Source organism: Bombina bombina, chromosome 6 (genome assembly GCF_027579735.1).
Source record: "Bombina bombina isolate aBomBom1 chromosome 6, aBomBom1.pri, whole genome shotgun sequence".
In the NCBI taxonomy this organism is placed as follows: Eukaryota; Metazoa; Chordata; class Amphibia; order Anura; family Bombinatoridae; genus Bombina; species Bombina bombina.
The window spans coordinates 710,160,881-710,186,345 of record NC_069504.1 but is presented as its reverse complement, the minus strand read 5'-3'; the positions used below and the strand labels follow the sequence as shown (position 1 = coordinate 710,186,345).

General features: G+C 41.3%; 1 protein-coding gene across 1 annotated transcript in view; it reads right to left on the bottom strand.

Annotated features, from left to right (window-relative positions):
• DOCK6 (dedicator of cytokinesis 6) overlaps positions 1–25,465 on the bottom strand; it is a 360,578-nt gene that overhangs the window by 83,838 nt on the left and 251,275 nt on the right. Inside the window, 4 exon segments of the mRNA XM_053717880.1 lie at positions 747–843; positions 14,507–14,591; positions 24,193–24,319; positions 24,767–24,949. Of these exon segments, the coding sequence (XP_053573855.1) occupies positions 747–843; positions 14,507–14,591; positions 24,193–24,319; positions 24,767–24,949 (492 nt within the window).

Genomic DNA, 25,465 nt, shown 5'->3' with positions numbered 1-25,465 from the left:
ATTGCAATCAAAAGTTAAGATCTAAATCCAGAAACACGATGCGCAAAATACATATTTTACATTCCTATGTTCTTCACATAGAACATAATGTCATTATATGTAGAAATATATATTTAATATCTGCTACTGTTCATGTAAAATACATAGAACATATTCTGCTTTGTGAAGAACATTGGAATGTGAATATTAATATTTTTATGTCGGGTATGGGTGTTAGTTTATCCCATCACTTTTCACGCACCATTGACTTATATGGGGGAATACATTAACACAGTTGCGATATTGTAACTTCAGCTTTTTGTGCGAGTCGGGTTAGCACACAAGCAAAAACGTTCTACTTTCAACTTGTAATGAATGCAGTATCTGACACACACAAAAAGATTACTTCTTGCTGAGTTAATGCTCGAGCGGAAGCAATAAATATCGTTAGCCCATTGTTGCTAAATAGTGCTTAAGACACTTCACAGTCCTGAGCCTATTTAGGTATGCTCTCATGAAAAGAAGCTATATTGAATCATGAAAGTTTAAATTTAGAAATCCCTATCCCTTTAAGATAAATATCTCAAACACTGTATGAAGAAATTTTCTGTTAAATTTAGTGTAACTTTCTTGATTGAATTAAAGGTAGAATAGAATTACATAAAGTACAAGCAAGTCTACATACAAACTTCAAATTATAGAATGCAACATTTCTAGGTATCCTATTAAAGAACAGCCTCTTATATCTCAAATCAGTGACCTCTAACCTGCACAATGATCTCCAGTGTGTCCAACACCACCAGGTTGGCCTCGGTCGCCATGTTTCCGTCTACTGTCACTTCCAGTTCCCGGTCTGCTTGAGTCCTACAATGGAAGAAGAGACTGAGTACAGCAAATATCTACCTAATCATTTTGTTATTTGCTCATTAAGGTCATTATTCTGCATTAACATAAACCTATGTTTTTTTCTTTTAGCAGCATTAACACACACTGTTCTAAACTCTGCCTTCTAATTTGTTAAAGGAACATGAAACCTAACATTTTCCTTTCATGTTTTAGATAGTGCATTCAATTTTAAACAACTTTTCAGTGTACATCTTAACTAATTTGCTTTGTTCTAATGTTATCCTTGGTTAAAAAGCATACCTAACTAGGCTCATCAGCTGGGAGCTTGCTGCTGATTGGTGGCTGCATATATATATGACTCCCAATAGTGCATTGCTGTTCCTTCAATTTTAAGAGAATAACAAATTGATAATAGATGTAAATTGGAAAGTTTACAAATGTATGCTCTATATGAATCATGAAAGACATTTTTTTGAGTTTCATGTCCCTTTAACTGTGCATGCAATGGATGTAGGTGAGGCAATCTTAAAGGGAAATTGTATTCAAATGTTTATCCATCATGTATATACAATATTTTGCATGAAAGAAAGGTTAAAGAGCCATTAAACCCAAAAGTTTTCTTTCATAATTCAGATAGATCATTTTAATTAAACAAGTTTTTAATTTACTTCTGGTCTCCAATTTGCTTCATTCTCTTGGTATCCTTTGCTGAAGGAGCAGCAAAGCAGTACTGAGAGCTACGTTATCCAATGACAAGTAGAATATACATGCAGCCACCATTCAAAAGCTAGTTCCCAGTAGTGAATTGCTGCTTCTGGGCCTACCTAGGTATGCTTTTCAACTAAATATACCACGAAAACAAAGCAAATTAGGTAACAGAAGTAAATTGGAAAATTTATTAAAATTGTATGAATCATGAAATTATTTTTTGGGGGGGTTTTGTGTTCCTAAGTAAAAGCGGTTTTCAATTTAAAAATAAATTAAGAGGAAGTTTACATTTGTGTACAACTGATTTTATTATTATTATTCTTTATTTATAAAGCGCCAACAGATACCGCAGCGCTGTCCATAGGTAACAAAGATAAAAGGACAGTACAATATGAGACACCAGATAAAATTTAACAAACAAATACAGGGGGAATTGGGAGCCCTGTTCCCGTGGGAACTTACAATCTAAATGGGTATCTAGTGTTCACTGGCTCACAGGGTTAACTACAACAGAAAAAAACTAAATGTATGCTTACCTGATAAAAATTTATTTATTTCTTGACACGGTGAGTCCATGGATCATCTAATTACTATTGGGAATATCACTCCTGCCCAGCAGGAGGCGGCAAAGAGCACCACAGCAAAACTGTTAAATATCACCTCCCTTCCCTCCAATCCCAGTCATTCGACCGAAGCAAAGGAGAGAAAGGAAGCAACAAGGTGCAGAGGTGTCTGAAATTTATAACAAAAAACCCTGTCCTTAAGAAAACAGGGCGGGCCGTGGACTCACCGTGTCAAGAAATAAATACATTTATCAGGTAACCATAAATTTAGTTTTTTTCTAATGACACGGTGAGTCCACGGATCATCTAATTACTATTGGGAATCAATACCCAAGCTAGAGGACACAGATGATAAGGGAGGGACAAGACAGGGAACCTAAACGGAAGGCACCACTGCTTGAAGAACCTTTCTCCCAAAAGAAGCCTCAGACGAGGCAAAAGTATCAAATTTATAGAATTTAGAAAAAGTGTGGAGAGGACCAAGTTGCAGCCTTGCAAATCTGTTCCACAGAAGCTTCATTTTTGAATGCCCAGGAAGAGGAAACAGCCCTCGTAGAATGAGCCGTAACTCTCTCAGGAGGCTGCTGTCCAGCAGTTTCATAGGCCAAGGGAATGATACTCTTCAGCCACAAAGAAAGAAAAGTAGCCATAGCATTCTGCCCCTTACGCTTTCCAGAGAAAACCACAAACAGAGCAGAAGACTGACGAAAATCCTTAGTCGCCTGTAAATAGAATTCAAATGCACGCACCACGTCCAGATTGTGCAGAAGACTTTCCTTCTGAGAAGAAGGGTTAGGACACAAGGAAGGAACAACAATCTCCTGATTAATGTTCCGATCTGAAACCACTTTAGGGAGAAACCCTAACTTAATACGCAAAACTACCTTATCCGAATGAAAAATAAGGTAAGGAGACTCATACTGTAATGCCGAGAGCTCTGAAAGTCTACGAGCAGATGAAATAGCAACAAGAAACAAAACCTTCCAAGATCACAACTTAATATCTAAGGAATGCATAGGCTCAAACAGCCTTTTGAAGAACCTTAAGAACTAGATTAAGACTCCAGGGAGGAGTAACCGGCTTAAACACAGGCCTGATTCTGACCAAGGCCTGACAGAACGATTGCACGTCTGGTACATCTGCCAGACATTTATGTAACAAAATAGACAAGGCAGATATTTGACCCTTTAGGGAGCTTGCCGATAAACCCTTCACAAACCCTCTTGGAGAAAAGACTAAATTCTAGGAATCCGAACTCTACTCCAAGAGTAGCCTTTGGATTCACACAAATGCAGACATTTACGCCATATCTTATGGTAAATCTTTCTAGTCACAGGCTTACGAGACTGAATCATGGTCTCAATGACCGACTCTGAAAATCCACGCTTAGATAAAATTAAGCATTCAATCTTCAAGCAGTCAGCTTCAGAGAAACTAGATTTGGATGAAGGAAGGGCCCTTGAAGTAGAAGGTCCTTTCTCAATGGAAGTCTCCAAGGTGGAAGAGATGACATCTCCACCAGGTCTGCATAACAGATCCTGCAAGGCCACGCCGGTGCTATGAGGATCAACGACACCCTCTCTTGTTTGATTAGAGCAATGACTCGAGGGAGGAGAGTGAACGGGGGAAACAGGTATGCGAGACTGAAATTCCAAGGTACCGCCAGAGCGTCCATTAGTACCGCCTGAGGATCCCTTGACCTTGACCTGTACCTCGAAGCTTGGCATTCTGCCGAGATGCCATGAGATCCAGCTCCGGCAGTCCCCATTTGAGAATCAAGCTGGATAACACTTCCGGATGAAGTTCCCACTCCCCCGGGTGAAAGATCTGTCTGCTCAGAAAATCCGCCTCCCAGTTGTCCACTCCTGGGATGTGGATCGCCGACAGGCAGCAGTTGTGGAACTCCGCCCACTGAATTATCTTGGCTACCTCTGCCATGGCCAAGGAACTCCGAGTTCCCCCCGATGGTTGATGTAAGCCACTGAAGTTATGTTGTCCGACTGGAACCTGATAAACCTGGCCGAAGCTAACTGAGGCAAGGCCAGAAGAGCATGGAAAATTTCTCTCAGCTCAAGAATGTTTATGGGTAAAACAGCCTCCGACCGAGTCCATGTCCCCTGAGCCTTTAGAGAGCCCCAGACTGCTCCCCATCCCAGTAAGCTGGCATCCGTTGTCACAATCATCCAGGTGGATCTGCGGAAGCAGGTTCCCTAGGAGAGATGTTCCTGAGACAACCACCAAAGAGGAGAATCCCTTGTCTCCTGCTCCAGATGTAATCGTGGAGACAAATCCGCATAATCTCCGTTCCACTGCCTGAGCATGCATATGCTTGAGGTGGAAATGGGCAAACGGAATGATGTCCATGGCTGCTACCATCAGACCGATTACCTCCATGCATTGAGCCACTAATGGCTGAGGAGAGGACTAAAGCACTAGACAGGAATCGAAAATCTTTGATTTCCTGACTTCTGTCAGAAAAATTTTCATTGATAAGGAATCTATTATGGTTCCCAAGAAAACTACCCTTGTAGTTGGAACTATTTTCCAAATTCATCTTCCATCCGTGAGATAGCAGCAAGGATAACAACATTTCCGTGTGGGATTTTGCTTGTTGAAAGGATGGCGCCTGAACCAGAATGTCGTCCAGATAAGGCGCCACGCAATGCCCCGCAATATGAGCACCGCCAACAGGGATCCTAGAACATTTGAGAAAATTCTGGGAGCTGTGGCAAGGCTGAATGGAAGAGCCACAAACTGGAAGTGTTTGTCTAGAAATGCAAACCTCAGAAACTTGTGATGGTCCCTGTGGATGGGAACATGCAGGTACACGTCCTTTATATCTACCGTTGTCATAAATTGACCCTCTTGAACGAAGGGAAGAATGGAACAAATAGTTTCCATCTTGAAGGATGGTACTCTGAGGAATTCGTTTAGACTTTTGAGATCTAAAATTGGTCTAAAGGTTCCCTCTTTTTTTGGAACCACAAACAGATTGGAGTAAAATCTCAGACCATGATCCTGACTTGGAACAGGAACTATCACTCCCAGAGCGGAGAGGTTTCCTACACAGTGTAAGAACGCCTCTCTGTCTGGTCTGTAGACAATCTTGAAAGTAGAAATCTGCCTCTGGGATGAAAAACTTTGAACTCCAGTTTGTATCCCTGAGACACTATTTCTATTGCCCAGGGATCCTGGACATCCCAAAACCAGGCTTGAACGAAGAAGGAAAGTCTGCCCCCTACCAGATCCGGTCCCGGATCGGTGGCATGCCCTTCGTGCTGTCTTGGAATCACTAACTGGTTTCTTGGACTGTTTTCCTTTGTTCCAAGACTGGCTGGGTTTCCATGTAGGCTTAGACTGTTCCAGCTTAGAGGAGGAAGAGGAAGAATTTCCTTTGAAATTTCGAAAGGAACGAAAATTGCTCTGTCGTCCTTTTTATTTATTTCTCTTATCTTGAGGGAGAAGATGCCCCTTACCTCCCGTGATATCAGAAATAATCTCCTTCAGATCAGGTCCAAACAAGGTCTTCCCCTTGTAAGGAATAGTTAGACGCTTAGACTTCGATGACACATCCACAGACCAAGGTTTTAACCATAAGGCTCTGCAAGCTAGAATAGAGAAACTCGAGATCTTAGCTCCCAATTTGATAACTTGAAGGGAAGCGTCCGAGATAAAGGCATTAGCTAGTTTAAGAAGCGTTCGAAATAAAGGCATTAGCTAGTTTTATCCTATCTTGGATCTTATCCAAAGAAGTTTCTATCCTGAGGGCCTCAGACAGAGCATCAAACCAATACGCCGCCGCACTAGTGATGGTGGCAATGCACACAGCTGGCTGCCATTGCAGACCTTGGTGTACATAAATCTTCTTGAGTAACCCCTATAACTTCTTATCCATAGGATCCTTGAAAGTACAACTATCCTCTATGGAAATAGTAGTTCTCTTAGCTAAGGTGGAAACGGCTCCTTCTACCTTAGGAACAGTTTGCCAAGCCTCATAACAGAATCGGCTATTGGAAACATTTTCTTAAAAACAGGAGAGGGAGAGAAAGGAATGCCCGGTCTCTCCCACTCCTTAGCAATGATTTCAGTAGTTATTTTAGGAACTGGAAATGCATCTGTGTAGGAAGGAACCTCAAAATATTTGTCCAGTTTACTAGACTTCTGAGGGACAACCACCACTGTGGAGTCACTATTGTCCAAGGTAACTAAAACCTCTCTGAGTAACAGACGAAGGTGATCAAGTTTAAATATGAAAGATACCACCTCCGAGTCCGTCAGAGGTAATAGACTCTCTGAATCTGAAATTTCCCCTTCAGAAACTACTGTGGTACCCTCCTCTTCAGGTTGTTGGGAGGATACCTCTGAAATTGCAACAATTGCATCAGAAACCTCGCTTACTGAATGTCTGGCTTTCCTCTTACGTTTGCCCTGCAACATTGGAAAGGCAGACAGAGCATCAGAAATAGTAGAAGACATGAGAGAAGCATTTGGGACACTTGGGGAGAAAACTGCGGCATATATTGGCCCTCATCATTAGACGCTTGGACAACATCTGCCTTAGAGGAAACTGGCTCTGAAAAAATCTTTTCCCTATAACTCAAAGTCCTTTCAATACATGAAGGACAGAAAGGGATTGGTGGTTCCACATTGCCGTCAAAACATAAAGAGCAGGTGACATCTTGCAAGCCCCCTTGGTCAATGCTTGTTCACAATTTGCCAAATAGTCAACAAAAAATATCAAAAATATTTGCAAATATTAATTATAAAAACTATTACTGTCTCTTTAAATTCAAAACGTTTTTCTTTCTTTTTACTGCAGATTGTCAGTTTAAAAAACGGTTTCCTTTTTTACTGCAAAAACGTTCAGTTTAAATCCACAAAAAATCCACCTCTGCACCTCAGCACTCTGCTGAAGTGCTCCTACTTGACTGAAGATCGCTAGAGTTCCTCCCTTCAGACGATCCGTTTTGGTAATGCCTTGCTTTAACAACCACAACGATACTGTGAAAAAAAGGAAACACTGTGTCTGCACTAGCAACGCATGCTTTCACCATGCAACTCTAGAACAGACCCGATAACTCCTTCCTGATGTCGCACTATTCCCTCAGCCTCTCTGAACTGAAGCGCTACGAAAGTGGCACGCAAAAGACGGAAGAACCGCCCCATTGTGGGCGTACACCTATGCTGTTCTATTCAATGAATGAACAGTTACATAGAATAGTGAAACCACCAGAGTCATCTAATTTTTATAGCTTAACTCCAGCCCCAGTGCCTTTTTACTGTGGATTGTTGCTACATAACACTGCCCAATTACTTTTCCCTCAGGAAAGCCTTGAACGTCCCAACATAAAGAGCTACTTTCCCTACAGAGCCCCTTATGTTCAGCGTGTGCACACTGATATTCCCCAGAAAGGCAAGGCAGCTCTCAGGCTTGAGAGGTCCTCTCCCTCACATCGACCGGAGGAAAATAAAATGCTGAGTCAAAGAATACCTCAGACTGAAGGATATAGGGCAGCAAGAAAATATGGGAGGCGCAGTGAGAATTATGTCCCACAAGTTCCCATTGCTCTAAAGCCACCAAGGCTCTACTACAGAGACTGATATGGACTACGGCTACACCCTAGGACAAAGCAGCACATCTTGCACTGCTTTAAAAAATAATAAACTCTTGATTGAAGAATCTATACTAACACCTCACTTTACCTCTTCCTATCCATGCTGTTCATTATGTATGAATTAATAACTCCAAATGAATAAAAAACTTTGTACAGAAAAACGTTACTGCGCCTTTAAATTTAAACAGGTAACTTTTTTACCCTGCTATGTCGCATAGAAAAATAGTGCCAATTAATCTCAATCAGACACCCTTACACCTCAGCAACCCTGCTGAGGCCCCTACCTGACCGCCAACCAGAATTTCACTATCTCTCTTTTGTGGAGCTGGAACGATCCGGGACTTCAGCAACAAAAAACACATAAACAAATAAGACTAGAATCGCTTGCTTAATTATATAAAAAAAAACATGCGGTTCTAGTGACACGCTATTCAGCCGTCTCTGCAATGGAAGAAGTGTATCTGAGTACTACACAGTTATAGAAAAGCATGTGAACCCGATAGGCCTGCCCATCGTGGGCGTTAATGTACATTCATCTCCCGACCGGCTTATTTGCTTGTTTAAGCCGTTGGGAGAAATAACCTCCATAGCGAATTTAAAGTAAGCTTAATTCCCAGCCCCAGTGCCTGCAGTTATGGCTGTCAAATTACTCTCCATACAAGGAGAACTTGATGTCCCAAACATAAAGTGCCCCTGTTACATGAGCCTTATATGTTTCTTACAGTGTAAATAAAAGTGCCCACTTTTCCTCTGAGTTTTTGATCTTTGGTCCCAGAATAAAAAAGCAGCACTTACCTTACATCTGCCTGACAGCAAAGACAGCTCACAGGCTTGAGAGGTCCTATCCCTCACATCGACCTGTGGAGAAATAAAAGTCTGAGTAAATCCAGCTCAGGCTATAGAAGATAGGGCAGCATCATAATATGAGAGGCACAGTGAGAATTATGTCCCACAAGCTCCCATTGCTCTAAAGCCACCAAAGCTCTACTGAAGAGACTGATATGGACTACGGCTACACCCGAGAACAAAGCAGCACAATCTTGCACTAATTTAAAAACATAATTTATGCTTACCTGATAAATTTATTTCTCATGTAGTGTATCCACTCCACGGATCATCCAATACTTGTGGGATATTCTCCTTCCCAACAGGAAGTTGCAAGAGGATCACCCACAGCAGAGCTGCTATATAGCTCCTCCCCTCACTGCCATATCCAGTCATTCGACCGAAACAAGCAGAGAAAAGGAGAAACCATAGGGTGCAGTGGTGACTGTAGTTTAATTAAAATTTAGACCTGCCTGAAAAGGACAGGGCGGGCCGTGGACTGGATACACTACAAGAGAAATAAATTTATCAGGTAAGCATAAATTATGTTTTCTCTTGTTAAGTGTATCCAGTCCACGGATCATCCATTACTTGTGGGATACCAATACCAAAGCTAAAGTACACGGATGATGGGAGGGACAAGGCAGGAACTTAAACGGAAGGAACCACTGCCTGTAGAACCTTTCTCCCAAAAACAGCCTCCGAAGAAGCAAAAGTATCAAATTTGGAAAATTTGGAAAAAGTATGAAGGGAAGACCAAGTTGCAGCCTTGCAAATCTGTTCAACAGAGGCCTCATTTTTAAAGGCCCAGGTGGAAGCCACAGCTCTAGTAGAATGAGCTGTAATCCTTTCAGGAGGCTGCTGTCCAGCAGTCTCATAGGCTAAACGGATTATACTCCGAAGCCAAAAAGAAAGAGAGGTTGCCAAGGCCTTCTGACCTCTCCTCTGTCCAGAGTAAACCACAAACAGGTTAGATGTTTGGCGAAAATCTTTAGTAGCCTGTAAGTAAAACTTCAAGGCACGGACTACGTCTAGATTATGCAAAAGACGTTCCTTCTTTGAAGAAGGATTAGGACATAATGATGGAACAACAATCTCTTGATTGGTATTCTTGTTAGAAACCACCTTGGGTAAAAACCAAGGTTTTGTACGCAGAACAACTTTATCTGAATGAAAGATCAGATAAGGAGAATCACAATGTAAGGCAGATAACTCAGAGACTCTTCGAGCCGAAGAAATAGCCATCAGAAAAAGAACTTTCCATGAAAGAAGTTTGATATCAATAGAATGAAGGGGTTCAAACAGAACCCCTTGAAGAACTTTAAGAACCAAGTTTAAGCTCCATGGAGGAGCAACAGGATTAAAAACAGGCTTAATTCTAACGCCTGAAAAAATGCCTGAACGTCTGGAACTTCTGCCAGACGCTTGTGTAAAAGAATAGACAGAGCAGAAATCTGTCCCTTTAAAGAACTAGCTGATAATCCTTTGTCCAAACCCTCTTGGAGGAAGGACAATATCCTAGGAATCCTAACCCTACTCCATGAGTAATTCTTGGATTCACACCAATGAAGATATTTACGCCATATCTTGTGGTAAATTTTCCTGGTGACAGGCTTTCGTACCTGTATTAAGGTATCAATTACTGACTCGGAGAAGCCACGCTTTGATAGGATCAAGCGTTCAATCTCCATGCAGTCAGTCTCAGAGAAAGTAGATTCGGATGATTGAAAGGACCTTGTATTAGAAGGTCTTGTCTCAGAGGCAGAGTCCATGGTGGAAAGGATGACATGTCCACAAGGTCTGCATACCAGGTCCTGCGTGGCCACGCAGGCGCTATCAATATCACCGATGCTCTTTCCTGTTTGATTTTGACAATCAGACGAGGGAGCAGAGGAAACGGTGGAAACACATAAGCCAGGTTGAAGAACCAAGGCGCTGCTAGAGCATCTATCAGTGCCGCTTCTGGGTCCCTGGACCTGGATCCGTAACAAGGAAGCTTGGCGTTCTGGCGAGACGCCATGAGATCCAATTCTGGTTTGCCCCAACGAAGAACCAATTGAGCAAACACCTCTGGATGGAGTTCCCATTCCCCCGGATGAAAAGTCTGACGACTTAGAAAATCCGCCTCCCAGTTCTCTACACCTGGGATATGGATCGCTGACAGGTGGCAAGAGTGAGTCTCTGCCCAGCGAATTATCTTGGAGACTTCTGACATCGCTAGGGAACTCCTGGTTCCCCCTTGATGGTTGATGTAAGCCACAGTCGTGATGTTGTCCGACTGAAATCTGATGAACCTCAGTGTTGCTAGCTGAGGCCAAGCCAGAAGAGCATTGAAAATTGCTCTTAACTCCAGAATATTTATTGGGAGGAGTTTCTCCTCCTGAGTCCATGAACCCTGAGCCTTCAGGGAGTTCCAGACTGCACCCCAACCTAGAAGGCTGGCATCTGTTGTTACAATTGTCCAATCTGGGCTGCTAAAGGTCATACAGCTGACCAGGATTTGAGCCATAGCACCCTACGCGCCTGGATGGCGAATCCGGAATTCTTAGCCGTTAGTTTAGTCAAATGAACAATGGCATCAGAAACAAATGAGTTAGCTAGCTTAAGAGTTCTAAGCTTGTCAACAATTTCAGTCAATGGAGCTGTATGGATGGCCTCTTCCAGGGCCTCAAACCAGAATGCCGCTGCAGCAGTGACAGGTGCAATGCATGCAAGGGGCTGTAAAATAAAACCTTGTTGAATAAACATTTTCTTAAGGTAACCCTCTAATTTTTTTATCCATTGGATCTGAAAAAGCACAACTGTCCTCAACCGGGATAGTGGTACACTTTGCTAAAGTAGAAACTGCTCCCTCCACCTTAGGGACAGTCTGCCATAAATCGCGTGTAGTGGCATCTATTGGAAACATTTTTCTAAATATAGGAGGTGGGGAAAAGGGCACACCGAGCCTATCCCACTCCTTACTAATAATTTTTGTAAGCCTTTTAAGTATTGGAAAAACATCAGTACTCACCGGCACTGCATAGTATTTATCCAGCCTACACAATTTCTCTGGCACTGCAATTGTGTCACAGTCATTCAGAGCAGCTAATACCTCCCCAAGCAATACACAGAGGTTCTCAAGCTTACGTTTAAAATTAGAAATCTCTGAATCAGGTCTCCCCGATTCAGAGACGTCACCCACAGACTGAAGCTCTCCGTCCTCAGGTTCTGCATATTGTGACGCAGTATCAGACATGGCTCTTACAGCATCTACGCGCTCTGTATCTCGTCTAACCCCAGAGCTATCGCGCTTGCCTCTCAATTCAGGCAATCTGGATAATACCTCTGACAGGGTATTATTCATGATTGCAGCCATGTCCTGCAAAGTAATCGCTATGGGCGTCCCTGATGTACTTGGCGCCATATTAGCGTGCGTCCCTTGAGCGGGAGGCGAAGGGTCCGACACGTGGGGAGAGTTAGTCGGCATAACTTCCCCCTCGACAGACCCCTCTGGTGACAATTCTTTTATAGATAAAGACTGATCTTTACTGTTTAAGGTGAAATCAATACATTTAGTACACATTCTCCTATGGGGCTCCACCATGGCTTTTAAACATAATGAACAAGTATCCTCTGTTTCAGACATGTTTGTACAGACTAGCAATGAGACTAGCAAGCTTGGAAAACACTTTAAAGCAAGTTAACAAGCAATATAAAAAACGTTACTGTGCCTTTAAGAGAAACAAATTTTGACAAAATTTGAAATAACGGTGAAAAAAGGCAGTTACACTAACAATATTTTTACAGTGTATGTAACAAGTCAGCAGAGCATTGCACCCACTTGCAAATGGATGATTAACCCCTTAATAACAAAAACAGAATAATAAATGACAAAAACGTTTTTTAAACACAGTCACAACAACTGCCACAGTCTACTGTGATTGTTACCCTCCTCAAACACGACTTTGAAGCCTTTTGAGCCCTTCAGAGATGTCCTGTATCATGCAGAGGGAAGCTGAATGTCTCTGTCAGTATTTTTATCTGCACAGAAAAGCACTAAAATAGGCCCTTCCCACTCATATTGCAACAGTGGAAAGCTTCAGGAAACTGTTTCTAGGCAAAAATCAAGCAAGCCATGTGGAAAAAAAACTAGGCCCCAATAAGAGTATGTATCTCTGTTAATAAGCCTGATACCAGTCGCTATCACTGCATTTAAGGCTTAACTTACATTAATCCGGTATCAGCAGCATTTTTCTAGCAAATTCCATCCCTAGAAATATATTAACTGCACATACCTTATTGCAGGAAAACCTGCACGCCATTCCCCCTCTGAAGTTACCTCACTCCTCAGAATATGTGAGAACGGCAGTGGATCTTAGTTACTTCTGCTAAGATCATAGAAATCACAGGCAGATTCTTCTTCTAATGCTGCCTGAGATGAAACAGTACACTCCGGTACCATTTAAAAATAACAAACTTTTGATTGAAGTTAAAAAACTAACTATAATACACCACTCTCCTCTTACTACGTCCATCTTTGTTGAGAGTTGCAAGAGAATGACTGGATATGGCAGTGAGGGGAGGAGCTATATAGCAGCTCTGCTGTGGGTGATCCTCTTGCAACTTCCTGTTGGGAAGGAGAATATCCCACAAGTAATGGATGATCCGTGGACTGGATACACTTAACAAGAGAAAATAATAAACTCTTGATTGAAGATCTATTCTAACACATCACTTTACCACTTCCTATCACTAACGCAGGCAAAGAGAATGACTGGAGTGGGAGGGAAGGGAGGAGCTATTTAACAGCTCTGCTGTGGTGCTCTTTGCCTCCTCCTGCTGACCAGGAGGTGAATATCCCATTAGTAATTAAGATGATCCGTGGACTCATCGTGTCTTAAAAAAGAAAAAAGGCACGCAAAAAAATTTGCTGCCTAAGCTAACCCTGCCCATCGTGGGAGTTACAAGATTAACCTCCCGTTCAGCCAAATGTATTGCAAAGCTGTCGGATATTAAAAAAGTAAAAACACCACCTCTGAGAATGATCTCCTCGTCCCCAGTGCCTGCCACTACTGCCCATAATAAAATTATCCCCTAAGCCATAGGAGAATGTCTTTTGTCCCAGTAGTACTTTTAAAGTGCCATCTTTTATTCTGTATACGTTCCCAGAAAAATAAAAAGTTAGCACTTACCTTTAGAAATCTTCCCGGCAGCAAGGCAGCTCACTAAGTTTGAGAGGCATGTTCCCTCACATGGACCTGTGGAAAAAACGCAAAGACTGAGTAATCTTACTCAGGCTTTTGAAGTTAGGGCAGCATTAAATATATGGGAGGCGCAGTTACGATTATACCCCACAAGTTCCCATTGCTTGAAAGCAACCACTGCTCTACTGAAGAGACTGATATGGACTACGGCTACACCCTAGGACAAAGCAGCACAATCTTGTACTACTTAAAAATAATAAAATCTTGCTTGAAAAATTTTCTTTCTAACACCTAAACTTTACCACTTTCTTGCTCTAACGTAGGCAAAGAGAATGACTGGGTTGGAGGGAAGGGAGGTGATATTTAACAGCTTTGCTGGGGTGCTCTTTGCCGCCTCCTGCTGGGCAGGAGTGATATTCCCACTAGTAATTAGATGATCCGTGGACTCACTGTGTCATTAAAAAGAAAAGATTATATATTCAGCACAAGTAAATCCATTAAAAAATATATATATACTCTAATGGATTTTAAATTACTCTAATTCAAATAGAACAAAGACATCTTTTTTTTGAGTACCATTACTCTTTAACGGTGGTATATGGAATCACAGGGGTAGATAATTTTACTAACGCAGAAACTATTTAGCACAAGGCATGACAGACAATGCAACAAATCTTCTCACTTCTAAAGCTCTACGGAAAATGCAAAGCCCTCCTCATTCTGTGTTCTGAAACCATATTTGTTTCACGTATCTCTAAATATTATGTTTATTGGATGTGCTTACTTCTCTGTTTTATCTCCAGACGGTCTCCAGTGTGTTACATTTTTCCTCCATCGCACATTCTCCTGGTTTCCAAACGGGCTGCGTTCTACAGGAATAAAATAAAGACACAATAACTAAATGGGTAGTGTTGAAACAAACTGAACATATATAATGCCCTTACAACGCACACGTTATGCAGAAAATAATTATTTCATTATCTTGCTATCTTTATTTGAAAAGCAAGAGTGTAGGTTTAGAAGCTGGACCATTTTTGGTTTACAACCTGGGTTGTGCTCACTGATTTCTGGCTAAAATGTACTCAAACAATAAGCAAGTGCTGTCCAGTGTCCTGAATAAAAAATTGGCTGACTCCTTAGCTTAGATGCCTTATTTTTCAAATAAAGATAGCAAGAGAACGAAGAAAAATTGATAATGGGAGTAAATTAGAAAGTTGCTTAAAATTGCATGCTCTATCTGAATCATGAAAGAAAAAAAATTGGGTTTAGTATCCCTTTAAGCTGTACATATGCTTGTATGTTGATGGTTGCTTTTATTATTAAGTACTTAGTCCTGAGAAAGATGGTGGATGCTTTCTATATTCAGAGCTTAGACTGATATAGGGCTAGATTACGAGTGGTGTTTATCCCAGCTGTTTGCGCACGTCCGAAGTAGTGCATGAAATTAATGGACGTTGAGTTAACGCAACGTCCAATACATTTCACAGTACAGTTACACTCATATCAACACTGTCTGATAAAAATTATTCACAAAAAAATATTGCAAACTGTTTCAGAAAGAGTCCAGCTTCCAGTAATTGTAGATGCGTACAATTACTGGCAGTGGCGGTTCTAGACAAATTTTACTGGGGGGGCCAAGGTGGGGCCAGTGTCTAATCAGGGGGGCACATTAAAAAATGGAAACAAATGATATATATATATGTGTGTGTGTGTGTGTGTATAAATGTATATATATTTATAATTTGTGTGTGTACGTGTATATATATGTGTGTGTGTATATATATATATATTATATATTTATATATATACAGTATATAAATGTGTGTGTATGTGTATGTATGTATATATATATAATATATATATATATATATATATACACACATATATACACACACATATATACACACACATACATATATACACACATCCATTCTCATCCATTCACATATATACACACACATATATATATATATATATATATATATATACACACACATACACACACAAATTATAAATATATATACATTTATACACACACATATACATACACACACACACATACACCTATATACACATACACACCCACATCCATACACATATATACACACATACATATACACACACACACATACATACACAAACACATATACACACATATGTATATACTGTATATACACACACACACACAACCACACATATACACACAAATACACACACACACACACACATCCATGCACATATACACACACACACACACACATATATATATATATATATATATATATATATATACACACACACACACACACACATACATATATATATATATATATATATATATATACACACACACATACATACATACATACATACACACACTGAGTAGAAAAAAATAAAATAAAGAAGACTATGCACTTAACTAGTACTACATAGTTCAGATAGCATAGTCAATGAAAATGGTGTCAAATAATTATTTACATACATTAGAAAAATAAGGAAAACACTCCAGCAGTCATTATAGAGTTATAGAGGTGAGAGGGCAGACTTACATCTCTTCTGTTCTGGCAATGTACAGGCCAGAGAGAACGTCTGCAAAACCAACCAGTGACACTTCTGGAACTCTTGTCTGCAGACTGCAGCTGTAAGACGCCCCGCCCCCACAACAACCCGGGAACTGTAGCACATCTCTGAAAGGGGAGGGGGCACAAGTTTTACTTCACTTTGTTAACCCAGCGCTTTGACTAGACAGCGTTTCAGGGACAGGGAAGCAGATAAATAGCCTTGATCTTGTCCGGTATTTTTCAGTCAGCTCAGTGGCCAGCTCAGGGGGGCCACAGGGGGGGCCAGGGACATTTTTACAGGGGCACTGGCCCCTGTGGGCCCCTGTGTAGAACCGCCCCTGATTACTGGAAACACTGCCTGAGATACTTGTTTGGAAACAGAGCACTCTGTACACTCATTTGGAAGCTGGACTCTCTCTGAAACAGTTTAAATTTTACCGCGATCGACACAGCTCACAAACTAGAACGGCTATTGGAGTAAATTGGCCACATGATCGTCACTTGCCATAGCGGAGTAAACCCCCCGGATGACAGCATGCTAGAGAGGTACAACGCCAGAAAGTCGGATTGCAAGTTAATCGACCAGATTGTTTGGCTCAAAGACGTACAAAGCTGCTTGGGGGCAATGACAGCCTGAAGCATTTGTAATTCTGCACTTTCTGAGCTGTTAGCTGCAAAAGTAGAGATTGCGGATTAACACAATATTGAATACTGAGGATCATTGATTATATCTAAATCGCACACCAGCGTTTCACTTGATATTGGCGGACTATGCCTTATCTGGGACTTTTTGCATAGGACGTTTATCTTCCAATCAATATAGCTCTATATGAATTTTTACTGCCAATCATTTTAGCTTTGTAAACCACCAGTGGTTATTTCTTTAAAAGTTTTTTTATATGGAATTATGTGTATCGATTTGTCATTAAATTGTATCGATTTCTAACAATCAGTTTCATCAGCTACTTAGTATTTACTGTTTTTTATATACACTCAGATTTAAAAATATTTAGCTTTGAGCGCAGGGACTTATTTTTAAATTGTTTATCTTTTAAACACTTCCAGAGGGTGTTTTCTTTTCATCTCCTGCTTATAATATTGCACTTATACATCTAGATTAACCTCTGTATTTTACTTAATTTAAAGACATATATACACATATAATCACATAAATACATATGTATAAATAAATAGACATAATGTATATATATATATATATATATATATATATATATATATATATATGCAGAGATCTAAAGAAACAAGCGCACAAAAACACCTCTCATGGTGCAAATCAATTTAATACAATAAAACAAATAAAAACACAAGAACAACTTAGGGTATTTCCTACTCACAAGTGTAACCCCAATCTAATGAGGTAAGTAAAGGCAGGTGGATCTCAAAGTGTCCCCACTTATATTCGATCTTTGGTCCCAATGTTGTCAAGCCTCTGACGAAGCGGATGTTTTCCGTGAAACGCGTAAGCCCACGCCCACCTTGCGTCACTTGTGAATTGCACGCTAAGAGGAGACCTGTGTACATTGCAGCTACTCCCGGCGTTTTTCTATTAGCTCTGGACTGAGCGGATCGAGCGGTTTGTTTAAACTGACATTAGCGAAACTGTATCTTACAGACAAGTGGACTAATATTGATAGCAAGCAACACTGGGGATATCGACCAGACTCAGTGGCGTCACTAGGGGGGTGCGGGCCGCACCTGGGTAATTTTTTTTTTTTTTTAAATTTTATTGAAATTCAAAGAAATACAATGTTGAGATGCATAGATTATTTTATTAGAGGCTGGCATTTGTGAACATTAGTGGGACTGGGGAAGTTGTAGACACACAATTTTGTTGCCCCTTGAGCCAGTGCTGCAATTTCAACAAATAGTTTTCCCGGCTGCTTTTGCTTGTTTGTACTTTGCTCCTCCCCTGCCCAATTTCACTATGAATGTTGTGGTTGTGCCGTGGGGCTTGCAAAGTTGTGCTGCTAGCCTAAACCTGCCTGCCTATCTGTGCTCACTGCTCAGTGACATGCGGCCCAGGGCTGGGCACTGAAAGACTTGGAACAGAGTCAGAGAGCAGAATTTTCATAGTTTGCGCGCCTAAACCTTTTCTTCAGTGATTTATTTTAGAGTGCTCTGTTTATCTTTCATTTGATGTTCTGCTGAGCCAGGGAGCAGCTCTAGGCATGAGCTTCATAATTAATGCAGTGCAGTTTACATATTTTGTATGTGTGTGTCTGAGTGTGTTTCCGAGTGTTTGTGTGTGCATCTGAGTATGTTTTTAAGTGTGTATGAGTGTTTGTATGTGTGTTTGCCTGTGTTTTTGTGTGTGTCTGCTTTCTGGGGGGGGGGTGACACCATGACTTACCGCACCGGGTGACACCAACCCTAGTGACGCCACTGACCAGACTTGGAGTGAGGAGACCCATTGACAACATTAGATCTCTGCAGCTGTACCATTTTACTCAAATTGAACCTTGAGTTGTTTTGTGACGAGCAGCACTGAACACCACCTCTGAATATCTATTCCATTTCGCCATCAGAAGGATAAGACTTTTTGAATGTATTATAATTTGGATGTCTTAGATTGTGATAAGTATGTGAACACATATATATCCTTTATTCATTTTGCTATTTTGTGTGTGTTTTTTTTTAGAAATATTGATTTATATAGCAATTTATTTGTTTATCATTATACCAACATATATATATATTTTTTATATTCTATATTATATCTTATTGTGAGTGTGCGCAACTCTGGTTTTCAGTGGTGATACTCACTTTGTTGTGTTCACCATTGTTACTTTGTGTTTGTATATATATATATAATAGTCCTAAAGCCCGTTCACACGGGCCGTGTGGTTTATTTTTATATTCTCTCTCTCTCTCTGCCCTATCTCTCTCTCTCCCCTCTTTCTCCCCCCTGTCTCTCTCACTCTCTCCCCCCTGTCTCTCTCACTCTATCCCCCCTGTCTCTCTCACTCTCACTCCCCTGTCTCACTCTCACTCCCCTGTCTCTCTCTCTCCCCTGCCTCTCTCTCCTCCCCCTGTCTCTCTCTCTCTCCCCTGTCTGTCTCTCTCTCTCCCCTCTCTCTCTCTCTCTCCCCCCCCTGTCTCTCTCTCTCCCCCCCTGTCTCTCTCACCCTCTCCCCTGTCTCCCTCTCCCCTGTCTCTCTCACCCTCTCCCCTGTCTCCCTCTCCCCTGTCTCTCTCTCCCTCTCCCCTGTCTCCCTCTCCCCTGTCTCCCTCTCCCCTGTCTCTCTCACCCTCTCGCCTGTCTCCCTCTCCCCTGTCTCTCTCTCCCTCTCCCCTGTCTCTCTCTCCCTCTCCCCTGTCTCTCTCTCCCTCTCCCTTGTCCCCCTGTCTCCCTCTCCCCTGTCTCCCTCTCCCCTGTCTCCCTCTCCCCTGTCTCCCTCTCCCCTGTCTCCCTCTCCCCTGTCTCCCTCTCCCCTCTCTCCCTCTCCCCTCTCTCCCTCTCCCCTCTCTCCCTCTCCCCTGTCTCCCTCTCCTCTGTCTCCCTCTCCCCTGTCTCCCTCTCCCCTGTCTCCCTCTCTCCCTCTCCCCTGTCTCCCTCTCCCCTGTCTCCCTCTCCCCTGTCTCCCTCTCCCCTGTCTCCCTCTCCCCTGTCTCCCTCTCTCCTGTCTCCCTCTCTCCTGTCTCTCTCACCCTCTCCCCTGTCTCCCTCTCCCCTGTCTCTCTCTCCCTCTCCCCTGTCTCCCTCTCCCCTGTCTCCCTCTCCCCTGTCTCCCTCTCCCTTCTCACCCTCTCCCCTGTCTCCCTCTCCCCTGTCTCCCTCTCCCCTGTCTCCCTCTCTCCCGTCTCCCTCTCCCCTGTCTCCCTCTCCCCTGTCTCCCTCTGCCCTGTCTCCCTCTCCCCTGTCTCTCTCTCCCTCTCCCCTGTCTCCCTCTCCCCTGTCTCCCTCTCCCCTGTCTCCCTCTCTCCCTCTCCCTGATCAGCTGCTTTCAACGGCTATTTGCGTGCGCGTGGTGTGTGTTTGGCATGGATGTCAACTCAAGGTCCTTGTTGGGCCCATATTGTGGGATTCTCATCCAAGGGTCAATGAAAAATCATATATTTCAAATGATGAAAACTATAAAAAAAAACGTGTAGAGGATTCAGCAACTACATTTATTAATACAAAACTAACAGTTTTCAGCACAGTAAAACCTGATGTCTCTTATAATACCAGGGAGCTGTGCACATTATACCTCTGGGCATATGAATTATGATGAAGATCTGAAATCAGCTACATTGTCGCGGTGTGATTCAGTTTCCTGGCAACGCGACCGGAAGACGGCTATGTTGGAACACCCCTAACGTCCCACAGTTGGAGTACCAATATGGTCGCTCACTTTAATGTCGTTTCCGGTTATAGTGTTCCCTCTGACCCTCGCTAGTGACATTGAGTTGTGCGCGCACCGGATACCGGAGCGGGATGGTAAGTCAGGGGCCTTTCAATACACTATCAGCGAGTTCGCATTTCACTCAGCAATGTTGCATGTGTTGTGTCATTTGCTGTAGGTTTACACAACATGCAGTAGTCACGTGCGTTATTATATCACACCTGTCAGTTAAATACCTTATTAGTATAGGTTAGCTAATCATGTTATGACGTCAGTAATACACCAGTGATGTCATTAGTGTGGTACCCTACATACTTGTATACTGGGATCATGATCTATGTATGTGTTGGGGGGTATTTTATCCTATATTCTTGCTAAGTGGGTGCGAAAGTGCGCGCGTGCGAAGTATCAACAGCTGGCCAAGGGTGCGCGTGCGATCAGCTGCGAGAGTTTGTCTGAACTGCGCATGACGGCTTCAGACAAACTCTTGTCTTTTATAATATAGGATATATATATATATATATATATATATATAAAAGTGAATTTGTGCCCTTTGCAGTCAAGTAGCAGAAAAATCATATTGATTGAAAATTAATATATAATAATGTTTTTAACTATGTTTTTACTGTAAATATTTCACATTACAATGTTCTTCACATAGGAGAATATGTTCTTTGTATTTTTAAATCGATATTTCTATATATCTGCATATATCTATACCTATATAAAAATAATCTATATATAAATGCATAGATATATATTTTACCAAAAAAAATCAGTTACATATAGAAATATTAAAGAATAAATAGAAACATTTTACTATGTAAAGAACATTAGAATGTGAAATATAAATTTTTCATGTTGGATTAGCACACTTGAGAAAATGCGATCGGGTTTGAGTGTGTGTAACTTTCTGCCAGATTACGAGTTTTACGTTATGAGCGGCTCGGAAATAATTTGCAAGTTATTTACACCGCTCACCTTTAATAGCGCTGCAATTACAGGTTTGCAAAAACCGGGCGTTAGCAGGCAATATGGCAGCGTTGAGCTCCATACCGCACACAAATACCAGCGCTGCTTTGAGCTGGTTTTACGTGCTCATGCACGATTTCCCCATATACATCAATATACAACATGAAAGCCGGCTAAAAAAAAGTCTCCATTGATTCCTATGGGGAAAGAAAAGTTATGTTTACACCTAACACCCTAACATAAACCCTTAGTGTAAACACCCCTAATCTGCTGCCCCCGACATCGCCGTCACCTACCTACACTTATTAACCCCTAATCTGCCACCCCAAACGTCGCCGCCGCCACTATACTAAAGTTATTAAATCCTAAATCTCTGGCATCCCACATCACTAAATAAATATATTAACCCCTAAACCTAATTCTAACCCTAACTTTAATATAATTAAAATAAATCTAAATAAAAATTACTATCATTACCTAACTAATTCCTATTTAAAACTAAATACTTACCTATAAAATAAACCCTAAGCTCGTTGTGGATGGATGTCCGGTCTTTAAAAACTGTAAGTGGATCGTCGTAGGTTAGTGATATGTTTTTTTAATGGTTTATTGGGTGGGTTTTATTTTAGCTTAGGGTTTTGGGCAGCAAAAAAGAGCTAAATGTCCTTTTAAGAGCAATGCCCATCCAAATGCCCTTTTCAGGGCAATGGAGAGCTTAGTTTTTTTTAGATAGGATTTTATTTGGGGGCTTTGGTTGTGTGGGTGGTGGGTTTTACTGAAGGGGTTGTTAGTATTTTTTTTTTTTACAGGTAAAAGAGCTGATTACTTTGGGGCAATGCCCCGCAAAAGGCAATTTTAAGGGCTATTGGCATTTTAGTTTAGGCTAGGGTTTTTTTTATTTTGGGGGTGCTTTTTTAATTTTTATAGGGCTATTAGAGTAGGTGTAATTAGTTTAAATATTTGATCATTTCTTTTTTATTTTGTGTAATTTAGTGGGTTTTTTTTTTAAATTTAATTAATTGTATTTAATTAATGGAATTTGTTTAATTGTAGTGTAATGTTAGGTGTTAGTGTAAGACAGGTTAGGTTTTATTTTAAAGGTAAATATGTATTTATTTTAACTAGGTAGTTAGTAAATCGTTAATAACTAATTTTAAATAGGAATTATTTAGTTAATGATAGTAAGTTTTATTTAGATTTATTTTAATTATATTAAAGTTAGGGGTGTTAGGGGTTAATAACTTTAGTATAGTGGCGGCGGTGACGTTGGGGACGGCAGATTAGGGGGTTAATAATATTTAACTAATGTTTGCGATGTGGGAGTGCGGCGGTTTAGGGGTTAATATGTTTATTATAGTGGCGGCGCTGTCTGGAGCAGCAGATTAGGGGTTAATCATTTTATTACAGTGTTTGCGATGTGGGAGGGCCTAGGTTTAGGGGTTAATACATACTTTGTGTACTTTGTAACACTTTAGTTATGAGTTTTATGCTACAGATTTGTAATGTAAAACTCATAACTACTGACTTTAGATGGGGGTACGAATCTTGACGGTATAGGCTGTACCGCTCACTTTTTGGCCTCCCAAGCAAAACTCGTAATACCGATGCTATGGAAGTTCCATTGAAAAAGGACTTTTTGAAAAGTGCGGTAGTTACGTTGCGGCCAAAAAAGTGTGCGGTACACCTATACCTGCAAGACTCGTAATACTAGCGGTAGTGAATAAGCAGCGTTATGAGGCTTTTTCACTCATAACGCAAAACTCGTAATCTAGCCATATGTTTTTTTTCTTCTACTTTTCACGCTCCATTAAAGTCTATAAGTTAACACAATCGAGATATTCTAAGTTCGGCTTTTTACGAGCGTCGGGTTAGCGCTCTTGCGAAAACTTTTTTACTTTCAACTTGTAATATGAGTGCTACCTGAGGCGAGCAAAATGCTTACTTCTAGCGCAGTTAACGCATGAGCGGGACCGATGAATATCAGTCCACTTGCAATCTAGCCCATAGTGGGTAACATCCTGTTTGATTAAATAATTTTTCCCGGCACCGCTGGTGGTAGCTGCCAAATACAAAAAAATAGCATGAAATAGCAGCTAACTTCCTGTAAGTACTCTGGTACACGAGGGGTTAAAAGTGGCTTTATGACTCGCATATCCTCAGAGGCAATAATATCTTGACAAGGGCTGGACTCTCAGGTGCTTGCACTATTGGACCAGTCCCCATTGACCATTGTGGCTCAGGGTAGAATGTACATATGGTGCCCTTGTTTAGCTGTACATCTAAATGTGTTAAATTATTGTATCAGCAAGGGAAAAGTTAGAGGGGCTCATTCAAATCAGGGCGCTGGAACTACTAGGTCCAGAAAACCCGTAAGAAGTCACTTCACATTAAGGTGAGGAGGACGGCTGTCTATGTGACTCCATCTCGGCTGGTTCTCTGGAAGGCCATTTATGATAATTAAAGAATGTGGGCTTTTTGCGCACAACACTAAACCTGGTAGAGGGGAGTAGGACAGGAAATCCTCTGCCCTTGTTAGGCTTCGTAGCAAAGGATGACTATAGTAGTTTTTGCTTTAGAAAGTGTAATCTTACCTCGGCTCCGTTTCACCATGTCCTGCCGGGCCCCAATAGTACCCAGTATTGCTTCCTCCAGCCGAGCCTTCATATCAAGAGACTTCTTAAATGTCAGACTGTTTATACGCTCAAAGGCCTTCATGCCCTAACAGAGGGATAGAAAAATATAAGCAAATAATCAGATTGAGATAGGGAAACAAAAATGAAATATACGATTATTACAACACCTGTTGTAGAGTGATTAAATGGCCATTATAGTGCAAAAAAAGACATGCTCTAATTCGCTAGAGCATGTGGTTTTAGCACTAGCAAACCAGCAGTTCTATGTATTTAACCCCACAAAGGCATACAACACGTAATTAAAGTAATGCTTGTGAGCTGCAGAGCACTGCTGGTCCATAGCAGATAAAGTCACTGAGTCAATCAGCATTAGTAGTCACAAGCTGCAGCCTCAACTATGTGATTAACCTCCTCAGCATTAGAGCATGCAATTTTTGTACTACAATGGCATTTTAATTACAACATTGTACTATGCACTAGGTCAGCCATATGCAATGTGAACAGTGTGTGCTGTTGGGCGAGTACTATGTACCTTGTACTGGAAACAAGACACACACAGGCTCAGCAGTTCGAGAAGTCGTGTAAGCTGCAACACAGAGAGACTTGAGAACCATCTCTGTAGATACCCTTGCTCTGCGTTCTTAAGCACCCACAGGGCACAGACTAGTAGGTTCCGACTGGATTCAGCAGAGAGTACACTGCCAGTACGGACAGGCTGTAAGAAGAAAGATATATTTACATATTAAAACAGGCAAAGAACTGCAAGTGCAGCCTACAGTGGTATTCTATCTGTACAAATTGGGTAAGCGGAGACAGAATAAAGAGACATTAAAGTACATTTTTTTAATGTATGTATCAGAAATGAATCACAGCATTGCAAAAGGTCTGCATCTAAAATAAATGTTTTAAAATCATTTAAAAGTAGTGTTTATCTTATCTCTTTTTACTGTGGCCAAGGGACAATTATAAAAAAGCTCCTGCACATATCAAGCAGTCACTGTGCAGCATGTAGAGTCATGGTTTGGAATTTTACAAAATGCCCACCAGCCTCTCTGGGAACAAAGGAAAAATGACAACTTTTAAAATTTCATATTCATATTACAGGGAAAGCAAGCAAAGTAAATAATGACAGTGCCTTGCACATGCTGAAATACAATTTTGAGTTTAATATACTTTTTACACAAAAAAATATACTTGGGCTACTGATCATACAGATTGTCAAGGAGGTGAG